The sequence below is a fragment of the Pseudophryne corroboree genome, chromosome 5, assembly GCF_028390025.1.
Source record: "Pseudophryne corroboree isolate aPseCor3 chromosome 5, aPseCor3.hap2, whole genome shotgun sequence".
Classification (NCBI taxonomy): domain Eukaryota; kingdom Metazoa; phylum Chordata; class Amphibia; order Anura; family Myobatrachidae; genus Pseudophryne; species Pseudophryne corroboree.
In genome coordinates, this window is record NC_086448.1 from 589,580,867 (window position 1) to 589,601,625 (window position 20,759).

At 38.5% G+C, this 20,759-nt stretch overlaps 1 protein-coding gene across 3 annotated transcripts in view; it reads left to right on the forward strand.

Moving 5' to 3' along the window:
- RTTN (rotatin) overlaps nucleotides 1-20,759 on the forward strand; it is a 660,131-nt gene that overhangs the window by 457,844 nt on the left and 181,528 nt on the right. For all 3 annotated transcript variants that reach the window (XM_063923387.1, XM_063923386.1, XM_063923388.1), the window contains exons 32-33: nucleotides 15,900-16,058; nucleotides 18,650-18,727. In XM_063923387.1, coding sequence (XP_063779457.1) covers nucleotides 15,900-16,058; nucleotides 18,650-18,727 — 237 coding nt within the window. The remainder of the gene's footprint in view (nucleotides 1-15,899; nucleotides 16,059-18,649; nucleotides 18,728-20,759) is intronic.

A 20,759-nucleotide genomic window follows, 5' to 3' on the forward strand; every position in this document is an offset into this window, starting at 1 on the left:
GCCCATTGGATGGGGGGGGGGGGACAGCCTCGGGCTTCACCCCTGGCCCTTGGGTGGCTGGGGGGACGGGACCCCTTGATTGAAGGGGTCCCCACTCCCCCAGGGTACCCCGGCCAGGGGTGACTAGTTGGATTTTTGATGCCACGGCCGCAGGGCACTATATAAAAGTGACCCCCGGCTGTGGCATTATCTGTCCAGCTAGTGGAGCCCGGTGCTGGTTTTAAAAATACGGGGGACCCCTACTCTTTTTGTCCCCCGTATTATTGGAACCAGGACCAGGCGCAGAGCCCGATGCTGGTTGCTTAAATATGGGGGAACCCCCGTCATTTTTCCCCCCATATTTTTGCAACCAGGATCGGCTCAAAGAGCCCGAGGCTGGTTATGCTTAGGAGGGGGGACCCCACGCAATTTTTTTTTGGGAAGAAAACCACTTTCCCACCCCTTCCCACTGATAGACATGCACGGATCTCATGGATCCCTGCATGCCTATGCAATCACGAATATAAAAAGCAGGTCTGCTTTTTTTTAGCACTTTTTTGCGATTTGTAATTTTTCACGGCAGTGTTTTCCTCTTTGGAGATTTGCACTTTTTAGTAAATTACCGAGTTCTACTAATTTGCTGGCGTATTTTGACCGATGGTGTATTCATTCGTATTTTTTTACAACTACTTCCAAAAAAATACGAATGCCCTCATCACTGCCGTGATTATTGCTTAGTAAATTACCGAGATGACACTTTGATGAAAAAACGGCATCTCGGTCAAAATCGGGACCTTAGTAAATCTACCCCGAGGTGTCTGGACTCTTGTACACAATGGAGTGCACAGGATCAGATTACCTGCATCTCCATACAGAACCTGTTTACTACATAACCTACTCATCCTAATCACATCTGAGTGTACAGCTAGGGGACTTACATTACAATGAACTGATTTAACTATGTTACTAACACTCTGGCCTAGACTTATTCAGTTGACAATTACATTGAATATATAATAACCAAATAAACTACATATACCAAATATAACAGATAAAATATAACTGTACAATATAATAACCACACAATACAATACAATATTGCCTAACATATAACTAATAACATATTGGCAATTGGTGAAGTCCATGTGTAGGACCAGGGCTAGGAAAGTAACCACGTGTCTTTTACCACTGTGCAACACGACGCGCCGGCTGTGTCATCACGTGTCGTCACAAAGATATAGTAATCTCACATGTTCTGATTTTTATTTAATAGTTCTTGCAGTCATGTAGTTTGTAAAAATAAATAGCTCCCCTTTCTTTTTCCTCAAATATTCCTCTTGACTTCAAAGCCTATTTTTCAGGACTATTCTGCCATGCACCCACTAAAGAAGAAATCACAAGGAACAAAATAAAAAAAATATTGTGGCCCTGATTAAGTTACTTATCTATAAAGTAATGACCTATGTACCAGTAGTGGTCAAAAATGGAAACACCAATATAAAATAACTTAATAGAACATTCATTCATCCATGATGCCAGGAAAAAAATGTTGCACCTTGGATTGAAGGTGAAAACTCAGTACAATTAAATATGAGCATTGACCAAGAATCCAAAGGGAATGACTGTCCCAGACCAAAGCCAGATAAATTCGCCAACATCATTGTATCCGGACTATAGCTCTACACCAAAAAGGTCTACAGTCAGTAAGTCTACCACTAATGGTAGACAGGGTCAAAAGGTCAGCATGACAATGGTCGACACACGCGCATTTTTTATCTTTTTTTTTCTTCAACTCTTCATACTTTAACATCCACGTGGACTACAATTGGGAATAGTAACCTGTGTCGAGCGCATCGGTAGTAGAGGAAGGCACCTTGCCCGAAGCATGGCGAGCGAAGCAGTACACTAATGGGTCTTGTTTTTGGCAGAAAAGTGACAAAAAAATAAATAAAAAATTGTGTTGACCTTTTGACCCTGTCGACCTTTCCTACTGGGCAATTCCACATTCAGATGTACAAAGCTGCAGTATGAAAAATTTTATTGAATGTAGAAGTGTTATATATTTTTAGAAAGGCATTTTATTCTAGCTCCTGATCTGGTCTCCTTTTTCCTCAAATATTAATTTTGGGAATGATATAAGCATTTCAATAATGTTATGTGCTTTGACAGTTTCAGTGTAATAAACATCACAAATAAATAAACATTCATATTTCTCTCACAAGATGCATACCCATGATGCTTTTCAATTTCATAGATGCCTACCAATGTAAATAAGACTAGAATGTTTTTTCAAGACTTTTGTAGTTGTTTTAGGTATGCATTCTTTCTTTTATAACTACCGTTGGTGCTGTTAGTCCGCAACCACATTAATATATTAAATACTTTTTATATTTATAAAAGTCATTATGAGCAGAAACTTGGGAATCAGAATTTTCTTACTACTTAGATGGGTCAATAATCAGGTATATTTGAAACCACTCGAAAGTTAGCACATTGAGTAAAATCGATGGTCGTGGACTAACACATACTCATGGTGGGGCAGTACTGGTGTAATGGTTAGCATTACTGCCTCACAGCACTGAGGTCATGGGTTCGATTCCCAGCATGGCCCTAACTGTGTGGAGTTTGTATATTCTCCCTGTACTTGTGTGGGTTTCCTCCGGGTACTCCGTTTTCCTCCCACAAAAATATACTGGTAGGTTAATTGGATCCCAACAAAATTAACCCTAGTGTGAATGTGACAGCGTGTGTATGAGATTGGGAATATAGATTGTAAGCTCCACTGAGGCAGGGACTGATGTGAATGGCCAAATATTCTCTGTAAAGTGCTGGTGAATATGTGTACGCTATATAAATAACTGGTAATAAATAGATAAATAATAATAATGGTTGTAGACTAAAGTAAGTATAATAGACAACTTTATTCATTTTATGGTAGGTTTTATGAATTCAACATAACCTTATGAAGCTTTAGGAATTGTAATGTATTACAATAAGAAGATACGGTACTGATTTATATTATTTCTAGAGAGTGTTTTACAACATGGGAAAAACCTCAGCTGAGTAGAGTCATGTTTATCGTGCCAAACTAGATGAAGAAAAAAGGCTGCTATCAGAGAAAAGGACAGACGTAGGAAGGCGGCAGCAGGGGCAAGTCAGTCACCAGCAACCAGAAAAACAAAACGAGAAATGTTGACTTTCTATGCAACGCCTCCGAACTTTAAGAAAGCAGCAGGGAACAATGTAGTTCCTGTAACTCCAGTATTTGGTAGTGTACAATCACTGGGGATCAGCTTTATTGGCCAGGTGTACTCATGTACACTAGGAATTTTTTGTGGTACAATGCATTGCCAAGCAGCAACATGTAGGAGGAATACATAGCATAAGAAGAGGGAAAAATGTAGCATACATTACAAACATTACACTTATGAGTTTATACTGCACATTGCAACTGTACGATAGACTCGACATATTAGACATACATGTAAAATTAAAAATGAGGGCTACTTGGCAGAGTAGCACCGAGGCAGCCATCCGCGGCGCCATTATATATATGAACAATCCAGATGTACACTTTGCCCAAATACAGAGTCTAGTATGGAAATTTCACAGCCAGTCGAGATTCCTCTTTTATAGGTGGATTCGCACCTCAAGACTGACCTCCACACCATGCGGGATGTACATCAAAAGGTTTCTTTACGTCACCCTTGGTCTCATTCCTTATAATGATAAACGTCCTAGCCCATATGTGAGACACTCACCTCCAGTCTGGGCCCTATGTTCCTTAAAAGGTTTCTTTTGTTCTACGTCTCTACTTCCAGCTCCGTTGTGATTCCTTATGTCATCCACCATCGACACTCGGCAGGATGGATGCAGATAGACCAATACCAATTATGGAGTATAAAGAAGAATTGTACGTAGATTCAAAAAAAGGGGAATTTATTCCAGACAACAATTAAAAAACAGATAAAAACAGAAAATAAAAAAAGGGTGAATCGATCCTCTGGTCTAGAGTTGTTTCCAACACATGCCCCCCAAAAAAGATTACCAAGGAGTGACTTCGTAAATCTCCAAATGGGGATGAATAAGGCAAATGGAACAACTTACAGACCTGGGTCTATTTCACAAAAAGCAGGTACCAACGCGTTTCGGATCTATCATCCTTCCTCAGGGTATATCACACAACCTAACCTGTCCAGCCTTTTATACCCACTGTCCATTTCCTGGAACAGTGTCAGCCAATCAGGTTCTCTAGATGTTTAATACACTTTTATCTTGTGTTTTAAGCTTATCTTCTCTCATCATATTACTCTTAATACTAATATATCCTAAAACTGGCCATTATCCATCTATAAAAACTTTTAAACATTGCAAAACACATAAATAAAACATAATTGGTAATTATAAACTCCAGCACTGGATTCCTGGAATCTAAAAATGTCCATAGAATAATATAGTATGATGGTGGTCCCAATCCGGATCGTTTAGCCGCTTGTTATGAAGTATCGCTGTAGTGATGAAATCATTCCTTTCCATTTCCTCCGGAAGTGACATATTTAGGTGTGTCTGGCAAGTGTGTCCTCACAGGTATATGTCCCCTGTTCCTTAGTTCCAGTATACGGGGAGCCGTGTAGTTAGTCGTCCGCTCGCCCGTAACCGGAAGTGTTCTGACCGAACTTCCGGTTGGTGGAACGCAAGTCCCGGAGGGTGTTTTGGAACGCACGGCCATCTTCAACATACAGATATGCATTCCGGGGAGATAAACAATAAATATAAAAGATTATTCTCTGCACATAATCAAAATATTCCACATACTTCCATTTGTTACATTACAGTCATAGGACATAATGCTGTTTATATATAAAAGTACTTATTACTAAATAAAAAGCGGAAAAAATATTTCTTCATTAATTTCATTGGTTGTATCCATTGACACCACATCCTAGTCAGATCGATTTGATGCCATAAAGGGATTATCCCTTTATCCTAAATCATTATTGATCAATTGTACACCTATAAGAACCACTTCATTTCGAAATCGACATTCAGTCCCTTGGGATCAAGGGTACGAAGTTCGTAAATTGTTCTCATCTCTAACTTAGCAAGCCTTATCTCCTCATCACTATTTCTCCAATTAGGGGTAATTATCTTTATTCCGCAAAAGCTTACCAAGTGATCTATGTTACATTTGTGTGTTTTACTGAAGTGAAGAGATACATTATGGGTCTCCAAACCCTTTTTGATATTACGGGTGTGCTCAGCCATGCGGATCTTCAACATGCGAGTTGTTCGTCCTACATATTGAAGACCGCAGGCACATTCAAGTAAATACACACAATTTTTAGTATTGCATGTGGTGAAGTCCCTTATTTTATAAGTTTCATTTGTTTGTGTGGACCTGTACTGGGTGATTTTGTTTTCTTTACTTCTACATGCTCGGCACATGATGCAAAGCCCACATCTATAGAAACCTCTAGATTTGTTTCTAGTCATCATTCTTGGTGCCGTGGTAACACTTTTAACTATATTTTCTTTTAAATTCTTAGCTCTTCTGTACACAAATCTTGGAGCCTCAGATATGTGTTCCCGAAGTTTGGGATCTCGTGTCAGTATAGACCAGTGGCGTCGGATGATACGCTCCACCTGTCTGTATTGACTGTTGAAACCCATAATAATGGGGATGTCTGTTAGGTTATTATTCTTAGATCTATCTGTTTTCATAAGCATACTTTTCTGATCAATATGGCCTATTTTTTCTTTGGCCGCTTGTACTACAAGTGGATCATATCCCTTTTCCTGAAATTGTTCTTGCAGAACCTGTGCTTGTTCCCAATATACCTCTGTGTCGGTACAATTACGTCTGACCCTCTGAAATTGGCTGATCGGAATGCTTTTTAGCCAATTATAGTGGTGGTTGCTTTTATAATCTATAAAGGAATTGCAATCCGTCTGTTTGGTGAAATTACACGTTTTGATTTTACCATCCTCTATATATATACGTAGGTCTAAAAAATTGACCTCGATGTCACTGATATTAAAGGATAAATGAATGTTGTTTTGGTTAGTATTTAAATAATCACAAAACATGTTTAAGGAGGCACGTCCTCCTCTCCAAATGAACAATATATCGTCAATATAACGATTCCATGACACCAGACTGGCACCCCACTCATGGCCACTCCATACTTGTTGTTCTTCCCAAAGTGCCATAAAAAGATTAGCGTAGCTGGGTGCCAGTCTGGTGCCCATGGCTGTTCCGGTCAGTTGGAGATAAAAGGAATTGTCAAACCAAAAAAAATTGTTATGTAGAATGAGGGATGTTCCTTCCAACACAAAGGCACTTTTATCCCTAGAGATTTCATTCTTTTCCATAAAAAATGACATAGCATCTAGACCTTGTTGGTGATTAATCACCGTGTATAAGGATGTGACATCCGCAGTAACTAATAAACAATCAGGTTCCCATTCTACTTGCATAAGTTTATTAATGGTCTCTATGGTGTCCTTCAGATATGATCTGGTATTTTTAACCATTGGTTGCAATATATGATCTATGAAAAAGGATAAATTGGATAAACTAGAATTGGTCCCTGCAACAATAGGGCGACCTGGGGGTAACTCCTTGTGTTTGTGGATCTTAGGAAGAATATATAGGACAGGTATAGAAGGATTGTCTATCACTAAAAATTTATATTCCTCCTCCGTAATGACCCCCTTCGTAAGGTACATAGCCAAAAAAACCTCAAATTTCTTATTGACACTGTCATTGGGGTTTCCTCTAGGTTTTGATATGTAGATGTATCCATTAATTGGCGTAACACCTCCTTATTGTAGTCCTCTACATTCATAATAATTATGCTTCCCCCCTTATCGGCAGGTTTAATTACCACTTCTTTATTTTCACGTAGGGATTTTATCGCCTTTCGTTCTTCTTTAGAAAGGTTTACCTTTCTATTGGGTTTAAAATTAATGCTCTCCAGGTCAGCTTTCACTACTCTCTCAAAGGACTCAATAAAGCTTCCTTTTTTGTGTTTGGGGTAAAACTTAGATTTCTTTCTAAATTTAGATACAACATTGGTCTCTTCCTCCTTATTGCCCACAGAAGTTTCATCAAAGAATCTTTTTAATGTAAGCCTTCTAATGAATTTCTCCATATCGACATATGTATCAAACTTATCACATGTGTTGGCTGGGGCAAATTTTAAACCTTTTTCCAGGACTGATTTTTCATATATATTTAATTCATATTTGCTTAGGTTATAAATTTTGGTGACTTCCTTCTTATTCTCTGCACTTATATCAGTGGTATAATCATGGACTGTATTATCCTCAATATTTGGACATGGCTGAGTCTTCCTTTTTCTTCTTTTTCTATTTAAGGTTTTTTTCTTTCCCCCTCTCTTCCCTCTTTTTCTTTTTTTAGATGTATTATTTATCTCCATCTCGATAGTTTGTGGGTTCCTCTCTCTAAAAAATGATCTCGTCTCCTCTTGGAGTCTACATGTTCCCAATTATTGGTATCATGTCCTCTTTCCTCATATGTGTCACGGGATCTATTCTCCTCTCCCATTCTTGGATTTCTCCATGAGTTACCTCTCTCTCTCTGGTTAAACCTCATCCCATATTCCACTTTTTCCTCCCCTCCATTCCTTCTTTCCTTATCATATTTTGTCGCCTCCCTAAAGTTATTTCTTGATGGTAAACCTTTATATCTATTAGTGGAGTTTTTCCGATAGTTAAAACTCCTTTCTCTTACATCATTTCTCCTGTCTTCATACTTGGCCCCCCTGTCTATCCTATTTTCCCTTCTTCTATAGGGTGTACGTGGGGGTCTTTGTGGTAATCCCTCCTGATAGATGTTTTTATCTTCATGGGTTGAGGGGATAATAGCTAGTTCAGCCTTATCTTTTTTATCCCTATTATACTTTTTTTGTTTTTTATTTCTAACCTCTCTTTCACTTTTCATAACTCTATCTGTAATAACTTCCTCCATTTCTTTATATTCAGTTGAACTAGCATATGGTTCTACTAATGATTTAAATGTCTCTATTTCTTCCTCTATTGTTCGTAACTCTTCCTTTTTTTCTTTAATAATCAACTCCATTAGGGAGTAGGAGCATGAATCTGTGATTTTATGCCATTCCTCTAAAAAGTGTCCTGTTTCTCTCTGGAAGGATGGGGATTTGTTAATTTTCAAACCCCGGGGAACTAATCTCTCTTTACAGTATTTTTCCAGAGAAGTAATCTCCCACCATATCTTCCCTTCCTTTATCAATAATTTCTCCAATTTAAACATGGCACTCTCCATATTCATATCCATAAGATCATTATTAACACATACTTTAAAAATATCATCACTTAGAGCCTTCCTCTGTGATCTATGTGTGAACATGTTGGCAGCAAGACACTCTCCAAAAGTGCACAGAAGATATTGAAAAAACAAAAGAGAAAAGTAACTTGCGCCTTAGCTGCAGCCCTGGACTGGACTCACAAGAGCACCACTCCTTGATAACCATACATATACACAAAAGGAAAATTTTGAGTAGTCCTCAGGCGCCGCTATATATATGAACAATCCAGATGTACACTTTGCCCAAATACAGAGTCTAGTATGGAAATTTCACAGCCAGTCGAGATTCCTCTTTTATAGGTGGATTCGCACCTCAAGACTGACCTCCACACCATGCGGGATGTACATCAAAAGGTTTCTTTACGTCACCCTTGGTCTCATTCCTTATAATGATAAACGTCCTAGCCCATATGTGAGACACTCACCTCCAGTCTGGGCCCTATGTTCCTTAAAAGGTTTCTTTTGTTCTACGTCTCTACTTCCAGCTCCGTTGTGATTCCTTATGTCATCCACCATCGACACTCGGCAGGATGGATGCAGATAGACCAATACCAATTATGGAGTATAAAGAAGAATTGTACGTAGATTCAAAAAAAGGGGAATTTATTCCAGACAACAATTAAAAAACAGATAAAAACAGAAAATAAAAAAAGGGTGAATCGATCCTCTGGTCTAGAGTTGTTTCCAACACATGCCCCCCAAAAAAGATTACCAAGGAGTGACTTCGTAAATCTCCAAATGGGGATGAATAAGGCAAATGGAACAACTTACAGACCTGGGTCTATTTCACAAAAAGCAGGTACCAACGCGTTTCGGATCTATCATCCTTCCTCAGGGTATATCACACAACCTAACCTGTCCAGCCTTTTATACCCACTGTCCATTTCCTGGAACAGTGTCAGCCAATCAGGTTCTCTAGATGTTTAATACACTTTTATCTTGTGTTTTAAGCTTATCTTCTCTCATCATATTACTCTTAATACTAATATATCCTAAAACTGGCCATTATCCATCTATAAAAACTTTTAAACATTGCAAAACACATAAATAAAACATAATTGGTAATTATAAACTCCAGCACTGGATTCCTGGAATCTAAAAATGTCCATAGAATAATATAGTATGATGGTGGTCCCAATCCGGATCGTTTAGCCGCTTGTTATGAAGTATCGCTGTAGTGATGAAATCATTCCTTTCCATTTCCTCCGGAAGTGACATATTTAGGTGTGTCTGGCAAGTGTGTCCTCACAGGTATATGTCCCCTGTTCCTTAGTTCCAGTATACGGGGAGCCGTGTAGTTAGTCGTCCGCTCGCCCGTAACCGGAAGTGTTCTGACCGAACTTCCGGTTGGTGGAACGCAAGTCCCGGAGGGTGTTTTGGAACGCACGGCCATCTTCAACATACAGATATGCATTCCGGGGAGATAAACAATAAATATAAAAGATTATTCTCTGCACATAATCAAAATATTCCACATACTTCCATTTGTTACATTACAGTCATAGGACATAATGCTGTTTATATATAAAAGTACTTATTACTAAATAAAAAGCGGAAAAAATATTTCTTCATTAATTTCATTGGTTGTATCCATTGACACCACATCCTAGTCAGATCGATTTGATGCCATAAAGGGATTATCCCTTTATCCTAAATCATTATTGATCAATTGTACACCTATAAGAACCACTTCATTTCGAAATCGACATTCAGTCCCTTGGGATCAAGGGTACGAAGTTCGTAAATTGTTCTCATCTCTAACTTAGCAAGCCTTATCTCCTCATCACTATTTCTCCAATTAGGGGTAATTATCTTTATTCCGCAAAAGCTTACCAAGTGATCTATGTTACATTTGTGTGTTTTACTGAAGTGAAGAGATACATTATGGGTCTCCAAACCCTTTTTGATATTACGGGTGTGCTCAGCCATGCGGATCTTCAACATGCGAGTTGTTCGTCCTACATATTGAAGACCGCAGGCACATTCAAGTAAATACACACAATTTTTAGTATTGCATGTGATGAAGTCCCTTATTTTATAAGTTTCATTTGTTTGTGTGGACCTGTACTGGGTGATTTTGTTTTCTTTACTTCTACATGCTCGGCACATGATGCAAAGCCCACATCTATAGAAACCTCTAGATTTGTTTCTAGTCATCATTCTTGGTGCCGTGGTAACACTTTTAACTATATTTTCTTTTAAATTCTTAGCTCTTCTGTACACAAATCTTGGAGCCTCAGATATGTGTTCCCGAAGTTTGGGATCTCGTGTCAGTATAGACCAGTGGCGTCGGATGATACGCTCCACCTGTCTGTATTGACTGTTGAAACCCATAATAATGGGGATGTCTGTTAGGTTATTATTCTTAGATCTATCTGTTTTCATAAGCATACTTTTCTGATCAATATGGCCTATTTTTTCTTTGGCCGCTTGTACTACAAGTGGATCATATCCCTTTTCCTGAAATTGTTCTTGCAGAACCTGTGCTTGTTCCCAATATACCTCTGTGTCGGTACAATTACGTCTGACCCTCTGAAATTGGCTGATCGGAATGCTTTTTAGCCAATTATAGTGGTGGTTGCTTTTATAATCTATAAAGGAATTGCAATCCGTCTGTTTGGTGAAATTACACGTTTTGATTTTACCATCCTCTATATATATACGTAGGTCTAAAAAATTGACCTCGATGTCACTGATATTAAAGGATAAATGAATGTTGTTTTGGTTAGTATTTAAATAATCACAAAACATGTTTAAGGAGGCACGTCCTCCTCTCCAAATGAACAATATATCGTCAATATAACGATTCCATGACACCAGACTGGCACCCCACTCATGGCCACTCCATACTTGTTGTTCTTCCCAAAGTGCCATAAAAAGATTAGCGTAGCTGGGTGCCAGTCTGGTGCCCATGGCTGTTCCGGTCAGTTGGAGATAAAAGGAATTGTCAAACCAAAAAAAATTGTTATGTAGAATGAGGGATGTTCCTTCCAACACAAAGGCACTTTTATCCCTAGAGATTTCATTCTTTTCCATAAAAAATGACATAGCATCTAGACCTTGTTGGTGATTAATCACCGTGTATAAGGATGTGACATCCGCAGTAACTAATAAACAATCAGGTTCCCATTCTACTTGCATAAGTTTATTAATGGTCTCTATGGTGTCCTTCAGATATGATCTGGTATTTTTAACCATTGGTTGCAATATATGATCTATGAAAAAGGATAAATTGGATAAACTAGAATTGGTCCCTGCAACAATAGGGCGACCTGGGGGTAACTCCTTGTGTTTGTGGATCTTAGGAAGAATATATAGGACAGGGACCAATTCTAGTTTATCCAATTTATCCTTTTTCATAGATCATATATTGCAACCAATGGTTAAAAATACCAGATCATATCTGAAGGACACCATAGAGACCATTAATAAACTTATGCAAGTAGAATGGGAACCTGATTGTTTATTAGTTACTGCGGATGTCACATCCTTATACACGGTGATTAATCACCAACAAGGTCTAGATGCTATGTCATTTTTTATGGAAAAGAATGAAATCTCTAGGGATAAAAGTGCCTTTGTGTTGGAAGGAACATCCCTCATTCTACATAACAATTTTTTTTGGTTTGACAATTCCTTTTATCTCCAACTGACCGGAACAGCCATGGGCACCAGACTGGCACCCAGCTACGCTAATCTTTTTATGGCACTTTGGGAAGAACAACAAGTATGGAGTGGCCATGAGTGGGGTGCCAGTCTGGTGTCATGGAATCGTTATATTGACGATATATTGTTCATTTGGAGAGGAGGACGTGCCTCCTTAAACATGTTTTGTGATTATTTAAATACTAACCAAAACAACATTCATTTATCCTTTAATATCAGTGACATCGAGGTCAATTTTTTAGACCTACGTATATATATATAGAGGATGGTAAAATCAAAACGTGTAATTTCACCAAACAGACGGATTGCAATTCCTTTATAGATTATAAAAGCAACCACCACTATAATTGGCTAAAAAGCATTCCGATCAGCCAATTTCAGAGGGTCAGACGTAATTGTACCGACACAGAGGTATATTGGGAACAAGCACAGGTTCTGCAAGAACAATTTCAGGAAAAGGGATATGATCCACTTGTAGTACAAGCGGCCAAAGAAAAAATAGGCCATATTGATCAGAAAAGTATGCTTATGAAAACAGATAGATCTAAGAATAATAACCTAACAGACATCCCCATTATTATGGGTTTCAACAGTCAATACAGACAGGTGGAGCGTATCATCCGACGCCACTGGTCTATACTGACACGAGATCCCAAACTTCGGGAACACATATCTGAGGCTCCAAGATTTGTGTACAGAAGAGCTAAGAATTTAAAAGAAAATATAGTTAAAAGTGTTACCACGGCACCAAGAATGATGACTAGAAACAAATCTAGAGGTTTCTATAGATGTGGGCTTTGCATCATGTGCCGAGCATGTAGAAGTAAAGAAAACAAAATCACCCAGTACAGGTCCACACAAACAAATGAAACTTATAAAATAAGGGACTTCATCACATGCAATACTAAAAATTGTGTGTATTTACTTGAATGTGCCTGCGGTCTTCAATATGTAGGACGAACAACTCGCATGTTGAAGATCCGCATGGCTGAGCACACCCGTAATATCAAAAAGGGTTTGGAGACCCATAATGTATCTCTTCACTTCAGTAAAACACACAAATGTAACATAGATCACTTGGTAAGCTTTTGCGGAATAAAGATAATTACCCCTAATTGGAGAAATAGTGATGAGGAGATAAGGCTTGCTAAGTTAGAGATGAGAACAATTTACGAACTTCGTACCCTTGATCCCAAGGGACTGAATGTCGATTTCGAAATGAAGTGGTTCTTATAGGTGTACAATTGATCAATAATGATTTAGGATAAAGGGATAATCCCTTTATGGCATCAAATCGATCTGACTAGGATGTGGTGTCAATGGATACAACCAATGAAATTAATGAAGAAATATTTTTTCCGCTTTTTATTTAGTAATAAGTACTTTTATATATAAACAGCATTATGTCCTATGACTGTAATGTAACAAATGGAAGTATGTGGAATATTTTGATTATGTGCAGAGAATAATCTTTTATATTTATTGTTTATCTCCCCGGAATGCATATCTGTATGTTGAAGATGGCCGTGCGTTCCAAAACACCCTCCGGGACTTGCGTTCCACCAACCGGAAGTTCGGTCAGAACACTTCCGGTTACGGGCGAGCGGACGACTAACTACACGGCTCCCCGTATACTGGAACTAAGGAACAGGGGACATATACCTGTGAGGACACACTTGCCAGACACACCTAAATATGTCACTTCCGGAGGAAATGGAAAGGAATGATTTCATCACTACAGCGATACTTCATAACAAGCGGCTAAACGATCCGGATTGGGACCACCATCATACTATATTATTCTATGGACATTTTTAGATTCCAGGAATCCAGTGCTGGAGTTTATAATTACCAATTATGTTTTATTTATGTGTTTTGCAATGTTTAAAAGTTTTTATAGATGGATAATGGCCAGTTTTAGGATATATTAGTATTAAGAGTAATATGATGAGAGAAGATAAGCTTAAAACACAAGATAAAAGTGTATTAAACATCTAGAGAACCTGATTGGCTGACACTGTTCCAGGAAATGGACAGTGGGTATAAAAGGCTGGACAGGTTAGGTTGTGTGATATACCCTGAGGAAGGATGATAGATCCGAAACGCGTTGGTACCTGCTTTTTGTGAAATAGACCCAGGTCTGTAAGTTGTTCCATTTGCCTTATTCATCCCCATTTGGAGATTTACGAAGTCACTCCTTGGTAATCTTTTTTGGGGGGCATGTGTTGGAAACAACTCTAGACCAGAGGATCGATTCACCCTTTTTTTATTTTCTGTTTTTATCTGTTTTTTAATTGTTGTCTGGAATAAATTCCCCTTTTTTTGAATCTACGTACAATTCTTCTTTATACTCCATAATTGGTATTGGTCTATCTGCATCCATCCTGCCGAGTGTCGATGGTGGATGACATAAGGAATCACAACGGAGCTGGAAGTAGAGACGTAGAACAAAAGAAACCTTTTAAGGAACATAGGGCCCAGACTGGAGGTGAGTGTCTCACATATGGGCTAGGACGTTTATCATTATAAGGAATGAGACCAAGGGTGACGTAAAGAAACCTTTTGATGTACATCCCGCATGGTGTGGAGGTCAGTCTTGAGGTGCGAATCCACCTATAAAAGAGGAATCTCGACTGGCTGTGAAATTTCCATACTAGACTCTGTATTTGGGCAAAGTGTACATCTGGATTGTTCATATATATAGCGGCGCCTGAGGACTACTCAAAATTTTCCTTTTGTGTATATGTATGGTTATCAAGGAGTGGTGCTCTTGTGAGTCCAGTCCAGGGCTGCAGCTAAGGCGCAAGTTACTTTTCTCTTTTGTTTTTTCAATATCCGCGGCGCCATCTTGAACTCAAACAATGCACGTAACACATAAGATTTAAGCAATACATCAAAAGATAAGCCACACAGACATAAAAAAAAACATGAGCACACAGAAAGCATAATGGATGATTGGTGTAGGCATTTTGGGTAGTAGTAATAATAATAATAATTTTATTTATATAGCGCTCTTTCTCCAAACAGGACTCAAGGCGCTTTACAGGCATCAAAACAATGCACATAATACAGAAAATTAATACAGCAATACACACAGACCTAAAAATGAAATCCTAGAATGCATCGAGTAATCATAATGCAGGACTGGTGTAGGCAGTTTGGGTAATAACTTCAATGGGCTGTGTATTCCATCATCACAGGGTAACAGGTGCGGCAGCCTTCTAGGTATCTGCCAACAAGTACTAATAAGGGTTATGAGAGTATGAAGTGCTTGGCAGAAAAGTTTAATATTCACACCTCACCTGAGAAAAAAACGTGAAAGGCCTGAGCCTTCTCTAGATTTTGAAATAATGGATGCAGTAAATAATTTCTTCTTGCAAGACTATAATATCCACTGTTGCCCTGGCAGAAAAGAATACATTATGATGCAAAAAAAAACAAATGGTTATGTACTTTTTAAGAAGGAACATCCCACATTGAAAATTGGAAAATCAAAGTTTTTTTGAGCTGAGTTCAAAGTTCTGCCTGCCAATATCTCACACTCCAGCTAACCTCGGTGTTTGCAGCTACCATGCAAACATGGAACTCCTGCAAAAAGCTTTGTTGGCATTTTATCCAAACTTCCCACAAAAGGTAAATGAATACTTAATGTGCCTGGAAGATGATGCCAAGGATTTTACATTACAAAACTGTAATTATTGTAAGACAAAACTGCAGGGATTTCTAGTCGATGCTGAACAGTATATACTTTAAAAAATACTGTGTATGTGTATGCACTTAAACAGAACTGTGGGTGTTAAAATGAATGGTTTGTCTTGTTTATTTTTTCATACTTTTGTTCTTGCCTATAGCCTAGTACAATAAATCAAAATGTAAAATGCAGTGTTTTGATTATTTGTTCTAGGTGAGGTTTACGAGTCTAGGCATTGGATCAGCATTGACATCCATTAAAGAAGGCTGTGTTATATTGTGTGACAGCTGTCAGAACATTTCTGGAGGCTTATGTGGAACAGTGCTCAGTATCTTCCTCGACCAGTACGAATGTAGCATGGTGCGCAGAGAGGTGAGACATTCTATCACCTTTTGTTCGTCTGTTATAATGTCTCACTTTTCATCAAGTTTTCATCAAGTATCATGACTACCAAAACAAATGTACTAGTAGAGAGGGCCCTGCTTATTAGAGCTTAGATGTTTGTGAGAGCATGACATTAGAACAATAAGGGAGGAAGTGTTTTATAGACCTATGTGAATTTTTTTGTACAAAAGCAACTAGGTTAAGCTGCCTGTAAAGTGCTTTGATTCAGATTACTTATTTTGTTGCTTTAGATCAAATTTAGCTTGAATCACTGCATCCGTGGACCCATAATTACTAGTACTGTATTAGCATTTGACCGGGAGAAAATACATTTGGCTGGCAAGTACAAGCTGACAAATTGGGGTCCTACGCTCACTGGACTAATTTGGCCACAGTAGCCATTCAGCACTGGAACCAATCTTTACAATTTGAACGCATCTGAGTAAAACATTGGGGGTCATTCCGAGTTGTTCGCTCGTTAATTTTTTCTCGCAACGGAGCGATTAGTCGCTAATGCGCATGCGCAATGTCCGCAGTGCGACTGCGCCAAGTAAATTTGCTATGCAGTTAGGTTTTTTACTCACGGCATTACGAGGTTTTTTCTTCGTTCTGGTGTTCGTAATGTGATTGACAGGAAGTGGGTGTTTCTGGGCGGAAACTGGCCGTTTTATGGGTGTGTGCGAAAAAACGCTACAGTTTCTGGGAAAAACGCGGGAGTGGCTGGAGAAACGGAGGAGTGTCTGGGCGAACGCTGGGTGTGTTTGTGACGTCAAACCAGGAATGACACTGACTGAACTGATCGCAGATGCCGAGTAAGTCTGGAGCTACTCAGAAACTGCTAAGAAGTGTCTATTCGCAATTCTGCTAATCTTTCGTTCGCAATTTTGAGAAGCTAAGATTCACTTCCAGTAGGCGGCGGCTTAGCGTGTGCAAAGCTGCTAAAAGCAGCTTGCGAGCGAACAGCTCGGAATGACCCCCATTAGTTGAAAACTATTGCAGCAGACTTATTTAAATGCATATAATTTTAGACTGTTTTCATGTTGTTCTACATCCATTGCACTTTAGAATTTTAGCATGCTCATGATGTAGGAGTAGTACTCGTGTAAAGTGTATAGCACTATCCATCCTATGTGAGCACAAGTATATCCGAAACGCTATGCTCTATAACTCAAAGTAGTCTAATGAGTTTACATGTTGATTATCATCAAAATATAAAGCTTAATAGCCATCTTCTGAAGTGTGAACTCTCCTACACAATTCAGAAAAATATTATACAGTAAAGGTTATGTACAATAGCAATACAGCCATTTTCCTGCCTTGCATAAATTGCACTCTGTAAGTTCTTTTGTTGACGTTCTAGGATCATGCAAATGTCAAGTGTTTCTGCTGTGCTACAGCTAATGAGACTCATGGAATTTATATTACGATGTTACAGTACTTATAAGTACATGTAACACGAAGAAAAACTCTCACCTTGCTCTTATTTAGTAGAACTGTGGGTCCAATTGATTCACCTTAGCCAGCAACTTTTTTGTTTCTCCAAGTACAGGTTGAGTATCCCATATCCAAATATCCGAAATACGGAATATTCCGAAATACAGACTTTTTGAGTGAGAATGAGATAGTGAAACTTTTGTTTTTTGATGGCTCAATGTACACAAACTTTGTTTAATACACAGTTATTAAAAATATTGTATTAAATGACCTTCAGGCTGTGTGTATAAGGTGTATATGAAACATAAATTAATTGTGTGAATGTAGATACACTTTGTTTAATGCACAAAGTTATAAAAAATATTGGCTAAAATTATCTTCTGGCTGTGTGTATAAGGTGTATATGAACCATAAATGCAGTCTGTGCTTAGATTTAGGTCCCATCGCCATGATATATCATTATGGTATTCAATTATTCCAAAATACGGAAAAATCCGATATCCAAAATACTTCTGGTCCCAAGCATTTTGGATAAGGGATACTCAACCTGTATTAAATTCAAAGAACTTGACAGTTCAAAGAAGTCGACAGTCTACATTAAGATGTCCGTGCATCTGGGCAGCTGCACAGCTTCTATCAGATACTGTATGTTGACACCTCTTTAGTGCAGGCTTTCAAAATTCTCCAGAGTATTCTTCCTGGAGAGGCAACAGCTAGTGGTGCTAGTGTTAAGCCATGGGTCCCAGGTATCAGACTACATTGATCTTTATTAATTACTCATTTACGGAAGTAGGTTGCTCTTTTGCATTGTGTTCTCCTTTTTTTATATCAGAAAATTTTACAACACGCATAGCAATTAATAAAAAGAAAATATGACAGGATTAAAGAACAGCTGGTCTATCTATAGTGACAGTTTTAAAAATAACTAATTTATGAGGCATTATATTTTTTATAGTCTACGTTAATGCTTTTATTAACATCAAATATATGTTTTTGCAAACAGTCTTTTATATAATGTATTAAGAATTTACATTCTGTATTTATTAAGATAAATCCAGTTGTTTCATGTCTTGAGCCTGCTTGGCTGCATGTGATGGCTGTTTCAGCTAGATGGCAATGTTGAGATCTTGTATTATTGTTTTTAGGCTGCCTTTATTCTTCAGAACATGCTTGTTATTCCAATGCCGGATAATTCAGAAGATTCTAGAGAGTCTAATTTTCAGGTTAGTAGATCTATTTTTTCAGAAATATCATGAAACCCTTAAACCACCTTTTATTTAATCTTAGCCAGTTATTATTTATTGTTATTCTTATACTATATAGAATAGAAATATTATTAAATTATGTATACTGGGTTAATCATGTTCTACTATATTAATTACTGCACCAATATGGCTCACACTCTGGTTTCCTTACACCAGAAACAAATCCCATGGTCAGTTCAGTCAGGAACCAGCTAATGCTCCGGTATGTCTTTGGGCCAAAGGGAAAAACAACAAGTTAGAGGAAACTCAAAAGCATACAAAAAGTCAAGCAAATAGCATCCTGGGTCAGAATTGAACCCACGTTTCTAATGTTGAGTGTTAATAATAAGCACAGTGACAACATCTTTGTGCCTTTTATATACATCCATATTTTAACAAATTATTTTGAGTTATTAAAAAAAGTTAAATTGAAAAGTGCCAAGGAAGAATAGAGCTAATGTACATTTATATGTAAATGATTGACTTGCAAGAACGCTCACTTTAAATAATAATTTGAAATCAGAGCACAAATATGAAGTGGTAGTGCAGCCTAAACAATAGAACTTATAGCTGATTGGTCAAACTGATAAAACGACTAGATATAGGAATAAATGGAAACATTAAGCTCAGCCACACATTGTATCATCCTGTTACTTAGCCTAAGTGCAAAGCAACTGAATTAGATAAGATAAGTGGGAAAGCAGGACAATGTGTGGGACACAATGATATCACACAATAGTATTATTCATTATGGGCAATTTAGTATTAGTCGTGGGAACTGTCTTGCTATCATGCAGGCTGAAATAACTGGATATTTGCATGATATCTCTGCAGACATCACAGTATGTGTTGTCAGCATTTATCTGATCTGGATGCCTTTACGCGCTGTGTCTGACTAGGCCACCAATTTTCCCATTTAGAGAGTGTCCTCAGAAAAATCTTATGCGGATTAACAGTATTTTGCTATGAGATTTGGGTGACAAGAAGATGTAATAACCCTGGGAAGTAGATCTGCAGCACTCCAATAAACTGATGAGAGATATTTATATATGTGATACAGTATTAACTTCCACATGTATATGCAAGTTTAACATATTTGGTTATTTATTTACACATTCCTTAACTATATTTTTCCCCACAAAACCACTCAGAAATTGTCATTTCTTTTTAAATTACTTAATGAAGATGTCAAAGTATTTTAGCTCCCCCCCCATCCCCCTCTTGTCCATAGTCCCCCATTATAAAATAGCTTCACACCCCCATTGTCAATGGACCCCCCTCCCCAGTGGTCTAAAATTCTAATAATGGTGCCCCAGCAAACACCTCCTTGGTAGTATAAATAACAAAACATATTTTATAAACCCCCCCCCCCACACACACACACACACACACACACACACACACACACACACACACACACACACACACATTGAAAGGCCCTTGTTCTGCCCTTCCCATACCCTATTTTTGTATTATTATTATTATTATTATTACTATACACTCCTCCAGCTTAATTTAAATACTTATTTTTAGCTCCCAGCACTGGTTATGTTTGCCCATTGGTATTACCCCCCCCCCCCCCCCCCCAACTCCCCCCCACTACCCGCCCTCTTTCTCCATGCGCAGCGGAGCGTGTGTCAGGGGCGACTGATGATCAGTCCTCCCTGCTGCAGTTGATCTCTGCACACACAGAGATCAGCCAAATTGAGCAGGGAGAGGATCTAAGCTGTCCTTCCCTCACTGTGCCAGAGCATGTCCTCCAGAATGCTAGCCACATGGCATTCTGGTGCGCGATTACAGAAGAGATGTCGGTGGTCATAGATTGCAACATCACTCCAGGAGAGCCAGAGGGATCCGTTCTGCCCTAATGCAGAATGGCTATCCTAATCATCACGACAGGGGACACCGTGGGCAGCACATTGCATGTGATACGACCAGGCCAGGTAATGTGCACTCGGCTCCGGTCGCATCACATGCGTCAGTGCCAGGCAAGTGGCTAAATTAAATGTAT